At 45.5% G+C, this 16,293-nt stretch overlaps 1 protein-coding gene across 4 annotated transcripts in view; it reads right to left on the bottom strand.

Moving 5' to 3' along the window:
* Nucleotides 1–4,812: 4,812 nt before the first annotated feature.
* The window catches only part of LOC140489285 (complement C1q tumor necrosis factor-related protein 1-like), a 52,133-nt gene continuing 40,652 nt past the window's right edge, over nucleotides 4,813–16,293 (bottom strand). For all 4 annotated transcript variants that reach the window (XM_072588669.1, XM_072588668.1, XM_072588671.1 and 1 more), the window contains one exon: nucleotides 4,813–7,646. In XM_072588669.1, coding sequence (XP_072444770.1) covers nucleotides 7,099–7,646 — 548 coding nt within the window. In that variant the 3' untranslated portion in view covers nucleotides 4,813–7,098. The remainder of the gene's footprint in view (nucleotides 7,647–16,293) is intronic.

Raw genomic sequence — 16,293 nt, 5'->3', positions numbered from 1 at the left:
TTGACAGTCGGTGTCTTTTCCCTAGGATGGGGGATTTCAAGACTAGGGTGCACAGTTTTAAGGTGAGGGGAGAGAGATTTTAAAAGGACGTAAGGGGCAAATGTTTTACACAGAGGGTGGTTTCTGTGTGGAATGAACTTCCAAAGGAAGTGGTGGATGTGGGTACAGTTACAATGTTTAAAAGACATTTGGATAAGTACATGAATGAGAAAGCATTGGAGGGATATAGGCCAGGAGCAGGCAGGTGGGACTAGTCGAGTTTGGGATTATGGTTGGTATGGAGTGGCTGGGCCGAAGGGTCTGTTTCTGTGCTGGATGACTCTATAAATTTGTTAATGCTAAAGACATCAAGGCAATTGGGGAGAAAGCAGAACACTGACATTGAGATAGAGGATCAACCATGGTTGCATTGAATGGTAGAACAGGCTCTAAGGGCCAAATGGCCTACTCCTGCTCTGAATTTCAAAGGTTCGAAATGTGTTGACGTCACAAATAGGTGTGTTGACAGATGTGGAGAAAGTGAGGGCAGCAGATGCTAGAGAGTCAGAGTCGAAAAATGTGGCGCTGGAAAAGCACAGTATCCAAGGAGCAGGAGAGTCGACATTCCGACGAAGGGCCTATGCCTGAAATGTCAATTTTCCTGCTCCTTGGATGCTGCCTGACCTGCTGTGCTTTTCCAGCACCACACTCTCGACTCGTACTCACAAATATGGCAACTGAAGAGACAGAAGGAGCCTAATGGAGAGAGTTAGTGAGGGAGAAAACTCTGTAAACACTGGAATATGAAGCAAGGTGGAGAAAGCATTTGAAATACACAGGTGGTGCTTCAGTACAAGAGGAGGATAGACAGGCTAACCTTTCGGAGAGGGATTATTTGTCAAGAAGCTTAGCTGTTCACTTTTCCAGCCTCTGTCATGTCAAAGTACACCCCACAAAGTTTCGTGACAGCCACAGAAAACATGTCCTCCCAATAGTGGCTAATGCAAAGCAAATCTGTTCTGACATAAGTGAGTTTACCCCCTGAGAGGTAGTCTGAAATAACAATACTCTCAATATACAAAGATGATTCCTGGCATGAAACTGTATCAGTCAATCCTCTCGCCATGTTGCACGGTAAGATGGAGTTAGAGTGCAAAATGATAATTGGACCCGAACATGCAAATATATTCAGTGTCTGTTTTAGAATCTCTACAGTCTCTCCATCACAGTCCATACCAACCCTCTGAAGTGTATCCCATTCAGATCCATCCCCCTACCCTGTCTCCCTGCATTTCTTGTGGCTAGCCTACACATCCCTGGATGCTACAGGGCAATTTAGCACAGCCAATCCTGGCCTGCACATCCCTGGACACTATGGGGCAATTTAGCATCGCCAGTTCTCTCTAACCTGTGCATCTTTGGACTGTGGGAGGAATCTGGAACACCCGGAAGAAACATTATGGATGTTGATTCATTTTGACAAGTTATCTTAAGCATATGTGCACGTGTTCTGACTGAAAAAAAACAAGCAGAACTTGTATTCATATAGCACTTTTAATGTGGTCAAAAAAAAATCCCGAGGCACGTCACAGAAAAAGATTGACGCTGAGCTAAAGCAGAAAGCATTAACCCATGTGACCAACGGCTTGGTCAAAGAGGTAGGTTTAAGGAATTATCTCAAAAGAGGAAAGAGAGAGAGAAAGGCAAAAGGTTCTAGGCAGGACATTCCTGAGCCAGGAGCCCAGACAGCTGAAGGGGTAGTGTAAGAGATGAAGGGAATGCAGGGTAGTTCTTCTATAACGTGAGGGTTGCATTCTGGTGCAATCCCAAGTTATAGAAACATTGCGTTTTAGAAACAGAACATTAAGAGTTGCCACTGTAATCGCGTTACAGCCAATACATGTTTTAAAAGATTGCACTTTAGAAACAGTGTCCCCAAATCGTCAATCGCGTTGCATCAAATCCACGTTAATGAAATGCATGTTATAGCAGAACGACCTGCACTCACGGCTGGGATTTCCGGTTCCACCTGCTGTTGAAAGACAGTGGGCACACAGGGCAGAGACGGTGATGTAGCCATAATATCACTGGGCTTATAAACCAGTGACTCCCCAAACCAACATCTCTGGGGCTTGGCAGATGGTGCCATTTGAATTCAATAAAGGAAAATGGTGACCATGCCATTGTCATTAAAAAAAAGCTCCTCTGCTCCATTAATGCCCTTGAGGGAAGAAAATCTGCCACCCTTACCTGGTCTGGCCTACATTTGACTCCATGTAGATTCAAGAACAACTTCTTGCCCACTGTTATTAGACTTCTGAATGGACCTCTCAAGTTTGAGTGTTAATCTGCAGCCTCTCTGTTCTATTACCATAACACGCTTTGTATTGTATGTACTGCACGCAGAACAAAACTTTTCACTGTACTAAGGTACATGTGTCAATAATAAACCAAATCAAACATCAAAAAAATAAATCCAGACCCACAGCAATGGGGTTGACTCTTAACTGCCCTCTGGGCAATTAGGGAGGGGCAATAAATGCTGGCCTAGCCAGTGAAGTGAACAGAAAGGAAGAGAAAAACACTTTCTGTCACTTCTGATGGTTTGTTACTGACAGGAAGGTCACCAAATCGACCAGGTCTATTTTGCAAACAAAAATTAGCCCTTCTTCAGCTGCCACCCTATGTCCCCTGCCAGTGGATGGGCAAGCAATCAGAGAGAGATTACACGCTGATATATTGCTGATCCCATTGGCAAATACTCTGCCACGAAAGCAGAAAGTGCTAGAGAAACTCAGCAGGTCTGGCAGCATCTGCGGAGAGAGAAACAGAATTAATGTTTCGGGTCCAGAACCCAGTACTGAAAAGGTGTCTCTGGACCCAAGGCATTAACTCTGATTGCTCTCCCCTCCCCTAGCAATGTCTCCGCCAGAATCGCAGATTTCCAGAATCTGCAGCTCTTTGTTTTACCTTAGACAAACGCTCTGTTGCTGGCTGAACAGATGCCCCATTTAGTGCATTTAATCTTGAGCCCCCCCCTCCCCCAAGTATCCACTCGTGTGGCCCCACGTACATTCCCATAGCTTCAGCTTTCTGCTGCCTTGCAGCCACATCTCCCAGACCATCTGCAAGCAGCTCTGTGAGTAATGTGTTAACTGACTGCCTCGTTGCGATGGGAAATTCTGACCATGAGGTTAGGGGGGAGGGGGGGTTGGGGTTCACCCTTAACCCATCTCAACAACAAGCAACCTGCATTTACATAGCACCTTTAACATAGTCAAGCACCCTAAAGTCGCTGACGTGGGTGTTATCGAATGTCATATAGCACCAAGCCCACGTTCAGGCATGCGAACAAAAATTTTGTCGGAGAGGTAGGTTTTTAGAAGCACCTTAACAGGAAGACAGAGCAGCAGAAAGGGAATTTCAGATTTTATCAACTTATATATATATATCAAAGCTTATGTTCACTAGGTCAATGTGGGCAGACAGTAGGGGTGATCTGACAACTCATTTTATGACTTATTTCGTGGCATTCATTAACAATTGTTGGAATGAGCACCTTTCTTACGCTATGTGTAGTGTTTAGTTGTTTGATGCCAGTCTGGTCACTGATCCACGTTCACTGTACTTGAATGATTAAACACAGGTAGGGACTGGAGCAAAATAAACAGATATCATTGAAAGCATGCAGAAGCTGACCTGTAGACCTGAGTGCAGACACTCTGTGCTTGCGGGAATAGTTTAATACTTGTGAATAATCTTATCGTATGCTTGCAAAGTAGTGTCATCTCTGCCTTAGGGAGGAGAAAGTGAGGACTGCAGATGCTGGAGATCAGAGCTGAAAATGTGTTGCTGGAAAAGCGCAGCAGGTCAGGCAGCATCCAAGGAACAAGAGAATCGACGTTTCGGGCATAAGCCCTTCTTCAGGGGCTAATGCCCGAAACGTCGATTCTCCTGTTCCTTGGATGCTGCCTGACCTGCTGCGCTTTTCCAGCAACACATTTTCAGCTTATCTCTGCATTACTCTGAGAGATATAAAATACACAACTAAACTTCAGGATAGGTTTGTTAATGCAGTTGGCTGGATGGCTGCTCACTGATGCAGAGTAATGTCAACAGCGTGGGTTCAATTCCCGCACCAGCTGGGGTTATTATGAAGGTCACACCTTCCTAACCTTGCCCATTGGTGACCCTCAGGTTAAACCACCATCAGTCATCTCTCTCCCTCCAATGAGAGATCAGCCCTATGGGGCTATGGGGACTTTATACTCCTGAATGGCAATGTGTTATCAGAAGGATTGTCTGTATCAGTTAGTTTGACAGTTAGATGCCAAATATCTGGTGACATGATTAAGACAGTGTCCATAATGAGGGCAAAGTGCTGTCAATAAGAGAGTTGACAGCAGGGTTGACTGCATCATTGGTTTTGAAGCCATATTAGCTATCATCAGAGGAACTGCATGTTGCTAAGAGACCAGACAGTAGACTCCATTGGTTTTGGTCAAAAGGTGTGGAGCTGGAAAAGCACAGCCAGCCAGGCAGCATCTGAGGAGCAGGAGAGTTGACATTTTGAGCGCAAGCTTTTCATCAGGAGAGGCTGAACAGGCTGGGGTTGTTTCCCCTGGAGTGTCGGAAGCTGAGGGGTGACCTTGTAGAGGCTTAAAAAAAATCATGAGGGGCATGGATAGGGTAAATCGACAAGATCTTTTTCCCAGTCAAGAAGTGTGGTGCTGGAAAAGCACAGCCGGTCAGGCAGCATCCGAGGAGCAGGAGAGTCGACGTTTCGAGCATAAGCTCTTCATCATCTTCCTGATGAAGGGATTATGCCCGAAATATTGATTCTCTGGCTCCTCGGATGCTGCCAGACCTGCTGTGCTTTTCCAGCGCCGCACTTTTCGACTCTGACTCTGACTCTTCACTTTCTCCCTTGGCTTTGGGTAAAGCCTGAAGCCCTGAAGGTGACTCCTTCCTCTGAATCATTAGCCCATCACATTGAGGTCGGCAGATGAGGGAGGAGGAGCAGAAATTTCCCATTGGGGTGGATCCCTACAGTTTCCCTGCTTTGAAAAGCGTTGCTTGTGCATCTCTTGGGCAGCTGCAAGGAGAGAGCAGCCATTGTCCAGGAGAATGTGTTTGCACAGGGTACGGCTGGAGACATTGTGTGAAGCCAGTCAGGGCCTGTGGGGGTTGTCCTTTGAGCCTGAGAACCAGGGACAGCTGCTGGCCTGCTGCAAAAAAACCTGCAATTGTATAGCACCCGGGGATGTACACCACTGAAGCACTTTAGAGACAGTGAAGCCGTTTCAAAGTGTAGCCATTATTGAAGAATGTGCACACAGCAAGCTCCCAGGAAAAGCTGTGATTGGCTAAACCTGTTCTAGTGATAGCGTTGAGGGATAAATGTTGGCCAAGGCATGAGGGAGACCTCTTCAGTTTTAACAGCGCAATAGGATCCACCTGAACGGGAAGATCAGACCTCAGCTTAACATCTCACCGAAATGACAACGCCACCCCACAGTCTTGCACGTCACAAACCTGCTCAGAGTTCCTGGATCAGTTCCTTAAGCAAAACATCCCAGCAGGACCATCAAAGTTAGCCCCAAGTAATTGTAAAATCCCATCGCGTTCGACTCCAGGATCTGCCACTCCCTGAGGTGAGGAGCAGGTGAGGGACAGCAAAGGAAAAGAGCGAAGATTTATTTGTCGTTATAGTTGACCCACATGGAAGGATGTCTTTCAACACCCTTATCGCCCACCAGCGACCCCCCCCACCCTTTGACAGGCGGTTTCCATCTGATTTAGTACCATCCATTTTGAATATACAGGTAAAGTCACCATGATCTGACTGGGCCATAGAGAGAGTCTCATTAGAGAGTGATGACTGGCGATGGTTTAACCTGAGGATCACCAGACAAGGTTAAGAAGGGGCAACAAAGACAGAAATTGCTGGAGAAACTCAGCAGGTCTGGCAGCACTTGTGCAGAGATAAAGCAGAGTTCACGGTGATGAAGGGTCACTGGTTTACGAATGTTAACTCTGCTTCTCTCTCCACAGATGCTGCCAAGACCTGCTGAGTTTCTCCAACAACTTCTGGTTTTGTTTCCGATTTCCAGCAGCCACAGTTGTTTCGGTTTTTGTTTGAGGATAAGAGTCCTTCATGGTAACTCAGCTGGTGTGAGAATACATGAATTGAGATTTGGTCAGACCTGAGGGAGTGCTGCACTGTTGAAGACGTTTTTTTCGGACATGGTATTATATCTGTCAGGAGAATGTGAAAGATATCATAGCACCACTTCACTGAGCGGGAAGAGTATCCAGGCCAGATTTGTCTCTTAACCAACTCACGAAAGAAGTTCCTCAGAATGGTCAAATTGGACTCTGAAGAAGGGTCATACTGGACACGAAATGTTAACTGTTTCTCTCTTTACAGAAACTGCCAGCCCTGCTGCGTTTTCTAAAGTACTCTCTATTTTTAAAATTCAAATCTCCAGTATCTGTGCCATGTAGCTCTCGTCGCCACCACAGGCCCTCTATGGCATTGTGGGATCCTGCTGTGCTGCTGCCTCCCTACATTACAACAGACGCCTACAAAGTCACTCCATTCACCGCAAAGCACTTTGGAAATTCCTGAGGTCATGAAAGGCGCTACACAGACACAGGCCCCTACTTATTGAAAGGAAACTGTGGGAGAATTTCTGATTCTGAGAAATGGGGCCTAGTTTGTGTCTGCACACCCACTTCTTGGACCTAACCCTGTTTCACATGAAAACTTAGATCCACAGTCTGCGTTGCCATGGGAGACGTGAAATGTGAATGCAGTAGACTTTTTGCACTGGGTCTATCATAGAGAGGAAAGATGTAGGGCCTAAATTTATGAATTCAATTTGGTCTTTTGACATTGCTTTAAAGAAGTATACATTTGTTGTGACACCAATGTGGCTTTTTCGCTAAGGAGAAAGAACACGGGTGATTCCAGGTAGGTAAATGAAGACTTTTTAAATTGGGTAGCTGAGGAGATGGTCCCATTTATAACTCAACGGTCTTCTCTTTGATGGGCAATATTTCCCCACAGACAGAGAGCGTGAAAGAGAAAGAGAAAGGAAGAAATGAAGGGGTGTCTCAGTCCAGGCTGGGTTTTATCAAATAACCATTGAAGGTGACGTAAATGTCGACATCGTCACTGTAGACGGCGTTTTCCCGCTCCCGCTTGTAAAGGCGCACCCAAACCTCATCGTTCTCTTCCAGCTCCAGCATGATGCTCTGGCTCTGCATGATGCTACGGTCACTGGGCTGAGCATAGCAGATGACCATGTCCTGGTCGTTCTTCATGATGTGAAGGTAGGTCTCCTTAAAGTTCCACGTGTGGATGTTGAGATTGAAGTAGTAAATTCCGGGGATGTAGCAGTAGAACTTGCCCTTGAACATGTTGAAGTGGCCGTAGAGGTTCACAAAGGTCGTGTCAAAGAGCAAGGTTTGGTAGTAGTCACTGCTGTGCAATCCTTTCTTGCGGCCTACAGAGAAGGCCGAGTAGTGTTGCTTGTAGGAGTCACCAGGGATTCCTGCCAGCCCCCGCTCTCCTTTATGCCCCATTGGGCCTTGGATTCCTATCGGGCCTTCCTTGCCATGTTTCCCATGGGGCCCCCGTTCACCCTTTTCACCTTTGTCCCCTGGAAAGAAAGAGAAGATTGTCAAAGCTCCATTTTACAGCGGACTATATCCCAGGCACATTGGACTGGGAGGAGGGGGATGGGGAGAAGGATGGGGGAGCGGGGAGGGTGCAGGGAGGCATAGAGGGATTGGGTTGGAAAGTGACCGTTAAAAACAAAACATGACAACGTCAGAATCCAGTGGCATAAGATGCTCGAGCCAGAGCGGACCGTTTGGCCAAATGGATAAAGCATCTGACTTGGGTGTTCATCGGGATGCTAGCGGATGATTGCGGGTTCAAGCTCTTCTGTGCCCATTTTGTGCAGCACGGTGGCTCAGTGGTTAGCACTGATGTCCCACAGCGCCAGGGACCCGGGTTCGATTCCAGCCTCGGGCGACCGCCTGCAAGGAGTTTGCACGTTCTCCCCCCGTGTCTGCATGAGTATCCTCCAGTTTTCTCCCACAGTCCAAAGACATGTGGGTTGGGTGGATTGGCCATGCTAGATTGCCCCACAGTATCCCGGAACGTTAGGTGGGTTAGCCTTGGGAAAGGCAGGATTACAGGGATAGCGTAGAGGCGTGGATCTGGGTAAGACACTCTTCAGAGGATCGGTGTGGATTCAATGGGCTGAATGGCCTTCTTCCATAAGATCCTAGTCACTATTCCTGAAGAAATGTACGGTTGCTATCACACAATAAACCTTCCTGCTTGTCTTTCACTGTGTCTCACACCTGCAACACACAACATGGGTGCTGGGGAGAAAATAAGCACTACCGCAGTTAGGCAGTAGTGTGGCTGTTAAAAAAAAAACAGGATGGTCAGAGGTTCTGTTCACTCTGAAAAAAAAAACCTTCCTGCTGCCTAAGTCCAGTGCTTTTTCTGAAGTTACTCCATGGTGGTGTATTCTCAAGTACTCATCACTCAAATAGGCTGCAGACAAAATCGGATTGACAGCCGAAAATTAGCTCAAATAACCCTCACCCAGACTGGTAGAGGTGGCAGGAGCAGGTCTCCATGGCCGACTGATGGAGGTCTGCCGTGGTCTAATGGAAGGGGCTGAATAGCCACCATCTGTTCCTACATTTCTCACACTCGTTCTCTTTGAATGGGGCTGAAAGCTACTGGGATGGGGTGGGGGGGAGGGGGAGGGAGACAGGGCGGGGGGGAGCTCACCTCACTGAGAGGGAAATTGGTAACCAGCCGTCAGATCCTGAACAAACCTTGCCAGGAGGCTTCAGAGTTGGGGAAAACACTCACTGGGGTTGAGCCACCAAGTCCATTTTAAAATCTTATTCAAAAAGGACAGGTGCCCCGCAGTATTGTTTGAGTGATTTCAGGCATTGGTGGCAAGGGGGGGGGGCTGGAGTGATCACATCTCCAATCAGGCATAACACTTCCAACACTTTCTGTTCAAACAGTGCTGACTGCCAGTACAGTTTGCCATGATGTTTTCTCTACCAGTATTATGCCCACGCAAGTGGTAGTGCTTCAAACCAGCTGTTGGATAAATTACCCGTAGTGTAGGTTATTAGTCAAGGGTAAATATAGGGTAGGGAATGGGTCTGGGTGGGTTACTCTTTGGAGGGTCAGTATGGACTTGTCGGTATTCTAATTCTAAAAGAAACCTGTTGTTCTGCATTCTTACCCCACAGAGGGCTAATCTGCTTTATTAAGCCCTCTCAGAATCTTATATGTTTCACTCAAACCTTAAACACACAAGATAACCTTGGCTGAGAAGATTAGGGTGAATCCAAAGAGGTACTTTAAGTAGAATAAGGTAAAACAATAACTAAAGAGAGAATAGAACCCCCCCGCAAGGACCCCCCAAGGCCATGTATGTGTGAGGAGATGGGTGAGGTTCTCAATGAATATTTCTCCTCTGTATTTATCATGGGGAAAGACATGAAGACTTCAGAACTTGGGATGTTAGTGGTGATAACCTGGGGACAGTCCATTTCGCAGGAGAGGAGGTGTTGGATATGTTAGAACATATGAATGTGGATAAATCTCCTCGTCCTGACCAGGTATATCCAAGAACACTGCAAGAGGCTAGAGAAAAAATTGAGGGGGCCCTGGCTGCTATTTTTGCATCAGCGTTAGCCATGGGTGAGGACCCAAAAGACCGGAGGGTAGTGAATTCAAGAAGGGCTGCAAAGGAAAGCCTAGGAACTTTAGAGTAAACCTGAAACTTGTGGTGGGTAAGTTACTTGAGAAGATTCTGAGAGATAAGATATACATGCATTTGGAAAGACAGGGTTTGATTAAGAGTAGTCAGTATGGCTTGTGAGTGGGTGATTATGCCTCACAAATTTGTTAGAGCTCTTTGATGAAGTGACCAGGAAGATTGATGAAGGCGGGGCGATAGATGTTGTCTATATGGATTTCAGTAAAACCTTTGATAAGTTCCACATGGTAGGCTGATCTGGACGGTTCAATTGCATGGAATCCAGAGCGAGCTGGCAAATTGGATGGTAGGAAGCAGAGGATAATAGTGGAAGGATGCTTGTTGGACTGGAGGCCTGTGACGAGTGGAGTGCCTCGGTGGTTGGTACAGGGCACATTGCTGGTTGTTATCTATGTACAACACATGATCAGTAATTTTGCTGATGACACGAAAATATATGGTATCGTGGACAATGAGGAAAGTTATCAGAAACTGCAACAGGACCTTGATCAGCTGGGGAAGTAGGCCAAGAAATGGCAGATGGAGTTTAATATAGATAAGTGTGAGATCTTGCATTTAGAAAGTCAAATCAAGATAGGAGTTTCATGGTGAATGGTAGAGCCTTAAGGAGTGAGTGGAACAGAGGGATCTTGCAGTTCAGGTGCATGGTTCTCTGAAAGTGGAGTCACAGGTAGACGGGGCAGTGAAGGAGGCTTTTGGCACACTGGCCTTCATCAGTCAGGGCAGTGATTTTAGAAGTTGGGAAGTTGTGTTGCAGTTATACAGGACGTGTTGAGGCCACACTTGGAGTATTGTGTTCAGCTTTAGGAAGGATGTTATTTAACTGGAAAGAGTGCAGAAGAAATTTACAAGGATGTTGCAAGGACTCAAGGATCTGAGTTGGAGAGATTAGACAAGCTAGAGTGTAGGAGACTGAGGGGGGGGATCTTATAGAAGTGTATAAGATCATGAGAGGCATGGATAGGGTGAATGCACTCAATCTTTTCCCCAGAGTTAGGGAATCGAGGACTAGAGGGTATCAGTTTAAGGTCAGAGGGGAAAGAATAAAAGGGAACCTGAGGGGCAACGTTTTTTACACAGAGGGTGGTACGCATATGGAATAAGCTGCCAGTGGAAGTGGTTGAGGCAGGAACATGAACAGCATTAAAAGGCATTTGGGCAAAGTTAAACACCGATAGGAAAGGATTGGACGAATAAGTGCAGGGAAATGGTGTTAGCGTGAACGGACCTTTTGGACAGCATGGACCAGTTTGGACTGAAGAGACTGTCTCTGTGGTAGGACTCTATGATTCTATGACGTACTATCAGGTTCAAGAATATCTTCTTCCCACTGTTCTTAGACTTCTGAATGGAGCTCTCAAATTTTAAATTTAATGTTGACCTCGCTGTTTGAGCACCCTCTCTGCATTGTCTTCCTTACTCTGTTCTATTACCCAATGTGCTGTATGTTGCCTGGACTCCACACAAAGCAAAACCTTTCACTGTACCCAGGTACATGTGACAACAATTAATCACAACAATTAATCAAATCAGCAGATCACCTCGCTTTCTAGACTCCAACCTGCTCGACCTATCCTTGACAGACAAGTCCCCTTCATCCCAGGAACGAGTGGAGTAAATCTCCAGTGTGAATATACTCCTTGTTAGCTTGATCTCTGTCTGAGTACTTTTTACATAAATCATCTCGAGTTACTGCCTGCGGTGTGTAACATGGAAGCAATATCTGTCTAATTCCATCAGACGATGACAGTACATGGAGATTACAGTTGGCATCTTATAATTTACAGCAGCCCTAGTGTTTAACTTGAGTCATATTCTACTCTGAAGTAAATCCTACTGACCTTTTCAAATCTGCTATCCTGTAAAGAGCATTATGCACAACAGCATATTCCCACCACCCACTGTACTTTATTACATAACACTAGCAAATTAATATTTTCCATCTGACCCCATCAAACGTCCCATAAAAACGAACATCTATCTTTCAGACTTTGCAATAAATTCCCAACTACCACCTCGGGAGGATGTGAAAGGAACAAATTTAGGACTCAACAGAGATGAGGGGAATGTCTTTCTCTCATTGAGTCTCTGGAACTTTCTTCCCCAGAAAACAGTGGAAGCTGAATATTTTTCAGGTAGACAGAGCATAAGAACTAGGAGCAGGAGTAGGCCATTCAGCCCCTCAAGCCTGCTCTGCTACTTATTATGATCACGGCTGATCTCATGTCAGCCTCACTCCCTATAACCCTTCAACCCATGTGTCGTGATGGTAGCAAGGTCAGCCAGGTGGCCCTCATAGAGTGTGAGGTCCCTGATTGAGGCTGTTAATCTGCTCCAATCAGGGAGCCCTGGCTGACAGATAAATAGGAGCATGATGGGAGTTCTGTTCACCCTGGGCAGCCGGCTCTGTGCTGGCTGGGTCAGTGTCATGTACAATATACGTGTAAGTAAAGGGTGACTCAGTGACAGATTGCTGGCTTTGGTGGAGTTATTTCACCATGACCAATTTCAAAATTTGTCCATGTCCTCAAATTTACTCAGTGTCCAGCATCCATCATGTAGCGAATTGCACAGCTTCACAATCCTTGGAGAGTGATCAATCCTCCTTGTTTCTATTTTAAATCTACCACCCTCTTGGCCAAGACCACTCATTGTCCTCAACCATCCACTCTCCGAACGCCTCTTGACTAATTTGGGAGTCAACGGAGCATGTGTATGAGTGCAGAGCTGAGGCTAATGCCAGATCAATCATAATCTTCATGAAAGACAAAAAAGGTTGGGGAGGGGTGGATGATGAGTAGCTCAATCCTGTTCCTGATTTGTATTTTATTTTTGCTTGTATCTATGATGTAGGAAAAGGATCGACAGATGTTATTGAATAAAGGCTATAATTTTAAATGGCAGTGCAGGAACAGAAGGATCTAAGTTATTTGAGAAGACTCTGAGGGATAAAGTATACATACATTTGGAAAGATAGAGTTTGATTAGGAGTAGTCAGTATGGCTTTGTGAGTGGGTGATCATGTCTCACAAATTTGCTAGAGTTCTCTGATGAAGTGACCAGGAAGGTTGATGAGGGCAGGGTGGTCGATGTTGTCTATATGGATTTCAGTAAAGCCTTTGATAAGTTCCACATGGTAGGCTGCTCTGGAAGGTTAGATCACATGGAATCCAGAGTGAGCTGGCAAATTGGATACAAATTTGGTTTGGTGGTAGGAAGCAGAGAGTTTATTTTTCCAGGGAGTCAGTGACACAATGGTAATATCATTGGGCTCGTAGTGGGATGCTCTTGGGATGTGGGTTCAAATCTCACTAAGGTATCAGGTGGCATCTAAACTATTTTGAAAGGAATTCTGTGTAGGTTTCTCAATTCCTTTCAAAATAGCTCAGATACCACCCAATGCAACAGTGAGCTTTGTCGCTAGAGCTTTAGTATAGGTCTCTGTATTACTAGCCCAGTGACAACACCATTGAGCCACTGCTCCCTGGGGGGGAATGATGTGGACATATACACTTAGATCCTTGTGTTCCTGAACTCCAAACTTAAAATTATAGATTTTATTCAATAACATCTGCCAATCCTTTTCCTGCAAGGATTTGCAAGAATAGTTTCCAGGCCAAAGGATGTTTAGTTACAAATTGGAGAAGCTGGAATGTTGGGGAAAATTAGTTTGTACAGAGATTCTATAGAGGTGTTCAAAGTGAATGAGGTGTCTGGACAGTGTAGACTGGCAGGTGGATCAAGAATCAGAAGGAATAGGTTCAAGGTAACTGACAAAAGAAGCAATGGTGAGACAAGGAGAAACATTTTCACACAGGGAATGGTTAGGGTCTGGAATACCTGAAAGTGTGGTGGAACCAGATTCATTTGAGGGAATCTGAAAAGGAAGAATGTGCAAAGAGAATATAGGGGGAGTGGCACTATGGGAACTACTTATTCCGACAGCCAGCATAGACACTGAGGCTGAATGGCTTTCTCCTGAGAGCTGTAGAAAGTTTAGTGATTCTGTGAGTTGTCCTGATAGATTTCCATAAAAATACCCCACTATCCTCTCATTATGATGTGGCTATTTGTGGGATCTTGCTGTGTACAAATTGTCCATCATGTTTCCTTCTTTTCAACTGTGGTGACAGCTCAACAGTATCTCATTGGATGTAAAGCACCTGTGGGCATCCTGGGATTGTGAAAGACACTACACCAATCCAAACCCTTCTTTCATTTGAACAGCTTTGAGATTATAATTGATTATCTTTACTCATTTAGGTGTTTTCGAGAAGGCCAGTGGTTTTTGATGCTAGAGTAAAAATCATATCAGGCCATAAGGCTGTTTGTCACGGGAGGCGACTGGTATTGAGTTTAACCTGAACGTCAGCACACCCCAGGGAAGGAGAGACCCTCATGATGACCTCAGTTGGTGTGGGAATTGAACCGACACTGTCGACATTTCTCTGTCAGCTGACCAGCCAACTAAACTATTAAATTGATAATGATGACAACATTATATAAGGACATCCTATCTTTAAAACAAAAGCATGACAATTGAATATCTGCAAGTGATTATAATTTCTCCCTAATGAATAGTTGGAATGTACAGGCAAAAATTGATTAATCATTTTACTGGTTCTGTAAATTGCCCTTGAAAATGCTACAATTAAATCTGCATCCTTGTTAAAAAAAATATAAGGACATCCTTATGTCCAAACCCGGGTATCTCTGGAGAAGGAGCACGCAGTGTCTACCAACTCCCTTTAGCTGTTCAGGGAGAGGTGGGCGCCGCAGGGAGTGGAGTGTATTATATCCCCCTCCAACTCTATTTTGATTTAATCTCTGCCCTCCCCTTCACTATTTGATCACACAGAGTTGCCCTTTGATGTGAAGGATACTGCTTGTCACTGGCCACCCTGGTGTTTCCTTTCTTCCTGGTGGTGGAAATTGAATCAAGATTTGTACACCTTGTGTCTTTCACTGTGTCTCTCACCTGCACACACACACAACATGGGCGCTGGGGAAAACACAAGCACTGCCGCAGTTAGGCGGTAGTGTGGGGGGGAAGGAGAAAGTAAGAAAGACATACCAGGAGATTAGAATCTCCTCAGTTGAGGATAAAAAAGAAGAAAAAAATAAGGAGATCCTTTTTAATTGTTTATCCTAATGAATCTTCCCAGTGTTGTTCCAGTGAGTAGCCCAGTGGCAGAAGAAAGTATGGCAGTGTGGTATGGTGGCTCAGTGATTAGCACTGCTGCCTCACAGTGTCAGGGACCCGGGCTCAATTCTACCCTCCGGTGTGGCGTTTGCACATTCTCCCCGTGTCTGCATGGGTTTCCTCTGGGTGCTCCAATTTCCTCCCACAGTCCAAGCATATGTGGATTAGGTGGATGGGCCAGGCTATATTGTCCATAGTGTCTAAGGATGTATACACAATCACCTGATGAAGGAGCGTCGCTCCGAAAGCTAGTGTGCTTCCAATTAAACCTGTTGGACTATTATCTGGTGTTGTGTGATTTTTAACTAAGGATATGTAGGCTAGGTGGGTCAGCCATGGGGAATTCAAGGTTACAGGGACAGAGTAGGGGGTTGAATCCTCTTTGGAGGTTCAGTGAAGTCTCAATGGATTGAATGGCCTTTTTCTGTAGGGACTCTCTCACTCTAAATAGGAAAAGCTTTGGCCTATAAAGCCTATTCTAGCTAACTGGCCATACTTAGTGTCTTCAGTCATGGGCCTTCTTTCATTGAGAAAGGCGAGCAAGTGTTGACCAGTCTTCCAAAATCCCGTAAAATAACTTCCTTAATTTCACCTCCATTGGATGTTCAAATTTAGTCACGCTGTCATCACCTAAAAAATGATTTAATTAGATTCCCTAAACTGTGGAAACAGGCCCTTCAGCCCAATGTGTCCACACTGACCCATTCCCCTAACCTATAGGTACCTCTGACTAATGCACCGAACACTATTTTCCGTTCAGCATGATCTGAACCACACACCTTTGGATGGTGGGAGGGAACCCACACAGATACAGGGGGAGAAGGTGCAAACTCCACCCAGGCTGCTGCACAAGGCTGGAATTGAACTCCAGTTCCTGCTGCTGTGAGGCAGCAGTGCTAACTACTGAACCACCGTGCCACTTTTAATTCTCAACATCAATGGTCCACAAGTTTTGGTTTGTCTGCAGGTACAAGCTTGAAAGCTTGCTCTATTGACTGTGAAAGCTAAAGAACATCACGCTGCACTGCTCGACCCTGGTTGACCTCTGTTCAGGAGTTGACGTTTGTCTTGTGGTTCCCAGAAGGCTGTAGTAGTTACACTGCTCAATCGGATTTGAGGTCAAGAATGTTTTAAACATCCCAGGAGGTTTAACCAGCAAAACCTGGCCCCGTATGCCTCAAAATGGAGGTCCTTCCTGTGCGATCCCACACTATACAAGAATCATGCAATACAAATATGGGTTAAAGTGTTGGCGCATTTGGAATAATGTGTACAGTT

This window comes from Chiloscyllium punctatum, chromosome 18, assembly GCF_047496795.1.
Source record: "Chiloscyllium punctatum isolate Juve2018m chromosome 18, sChiPun1.3, whole genome shotgun sequence".
Classification (NCBI taxonomy): domain Eukaryota; kingdom Metazoa; phylum Chordata; class Chondrichthyes; order Orectolobiformes; family Hemiscylliidae; genus Chiloscyllium; species Chiloscyllium punctatum.
Note: the sequence above shows the minus strand (reverse complement) of the source record. Positions and strands in the feature narration are given on the sequence as shown.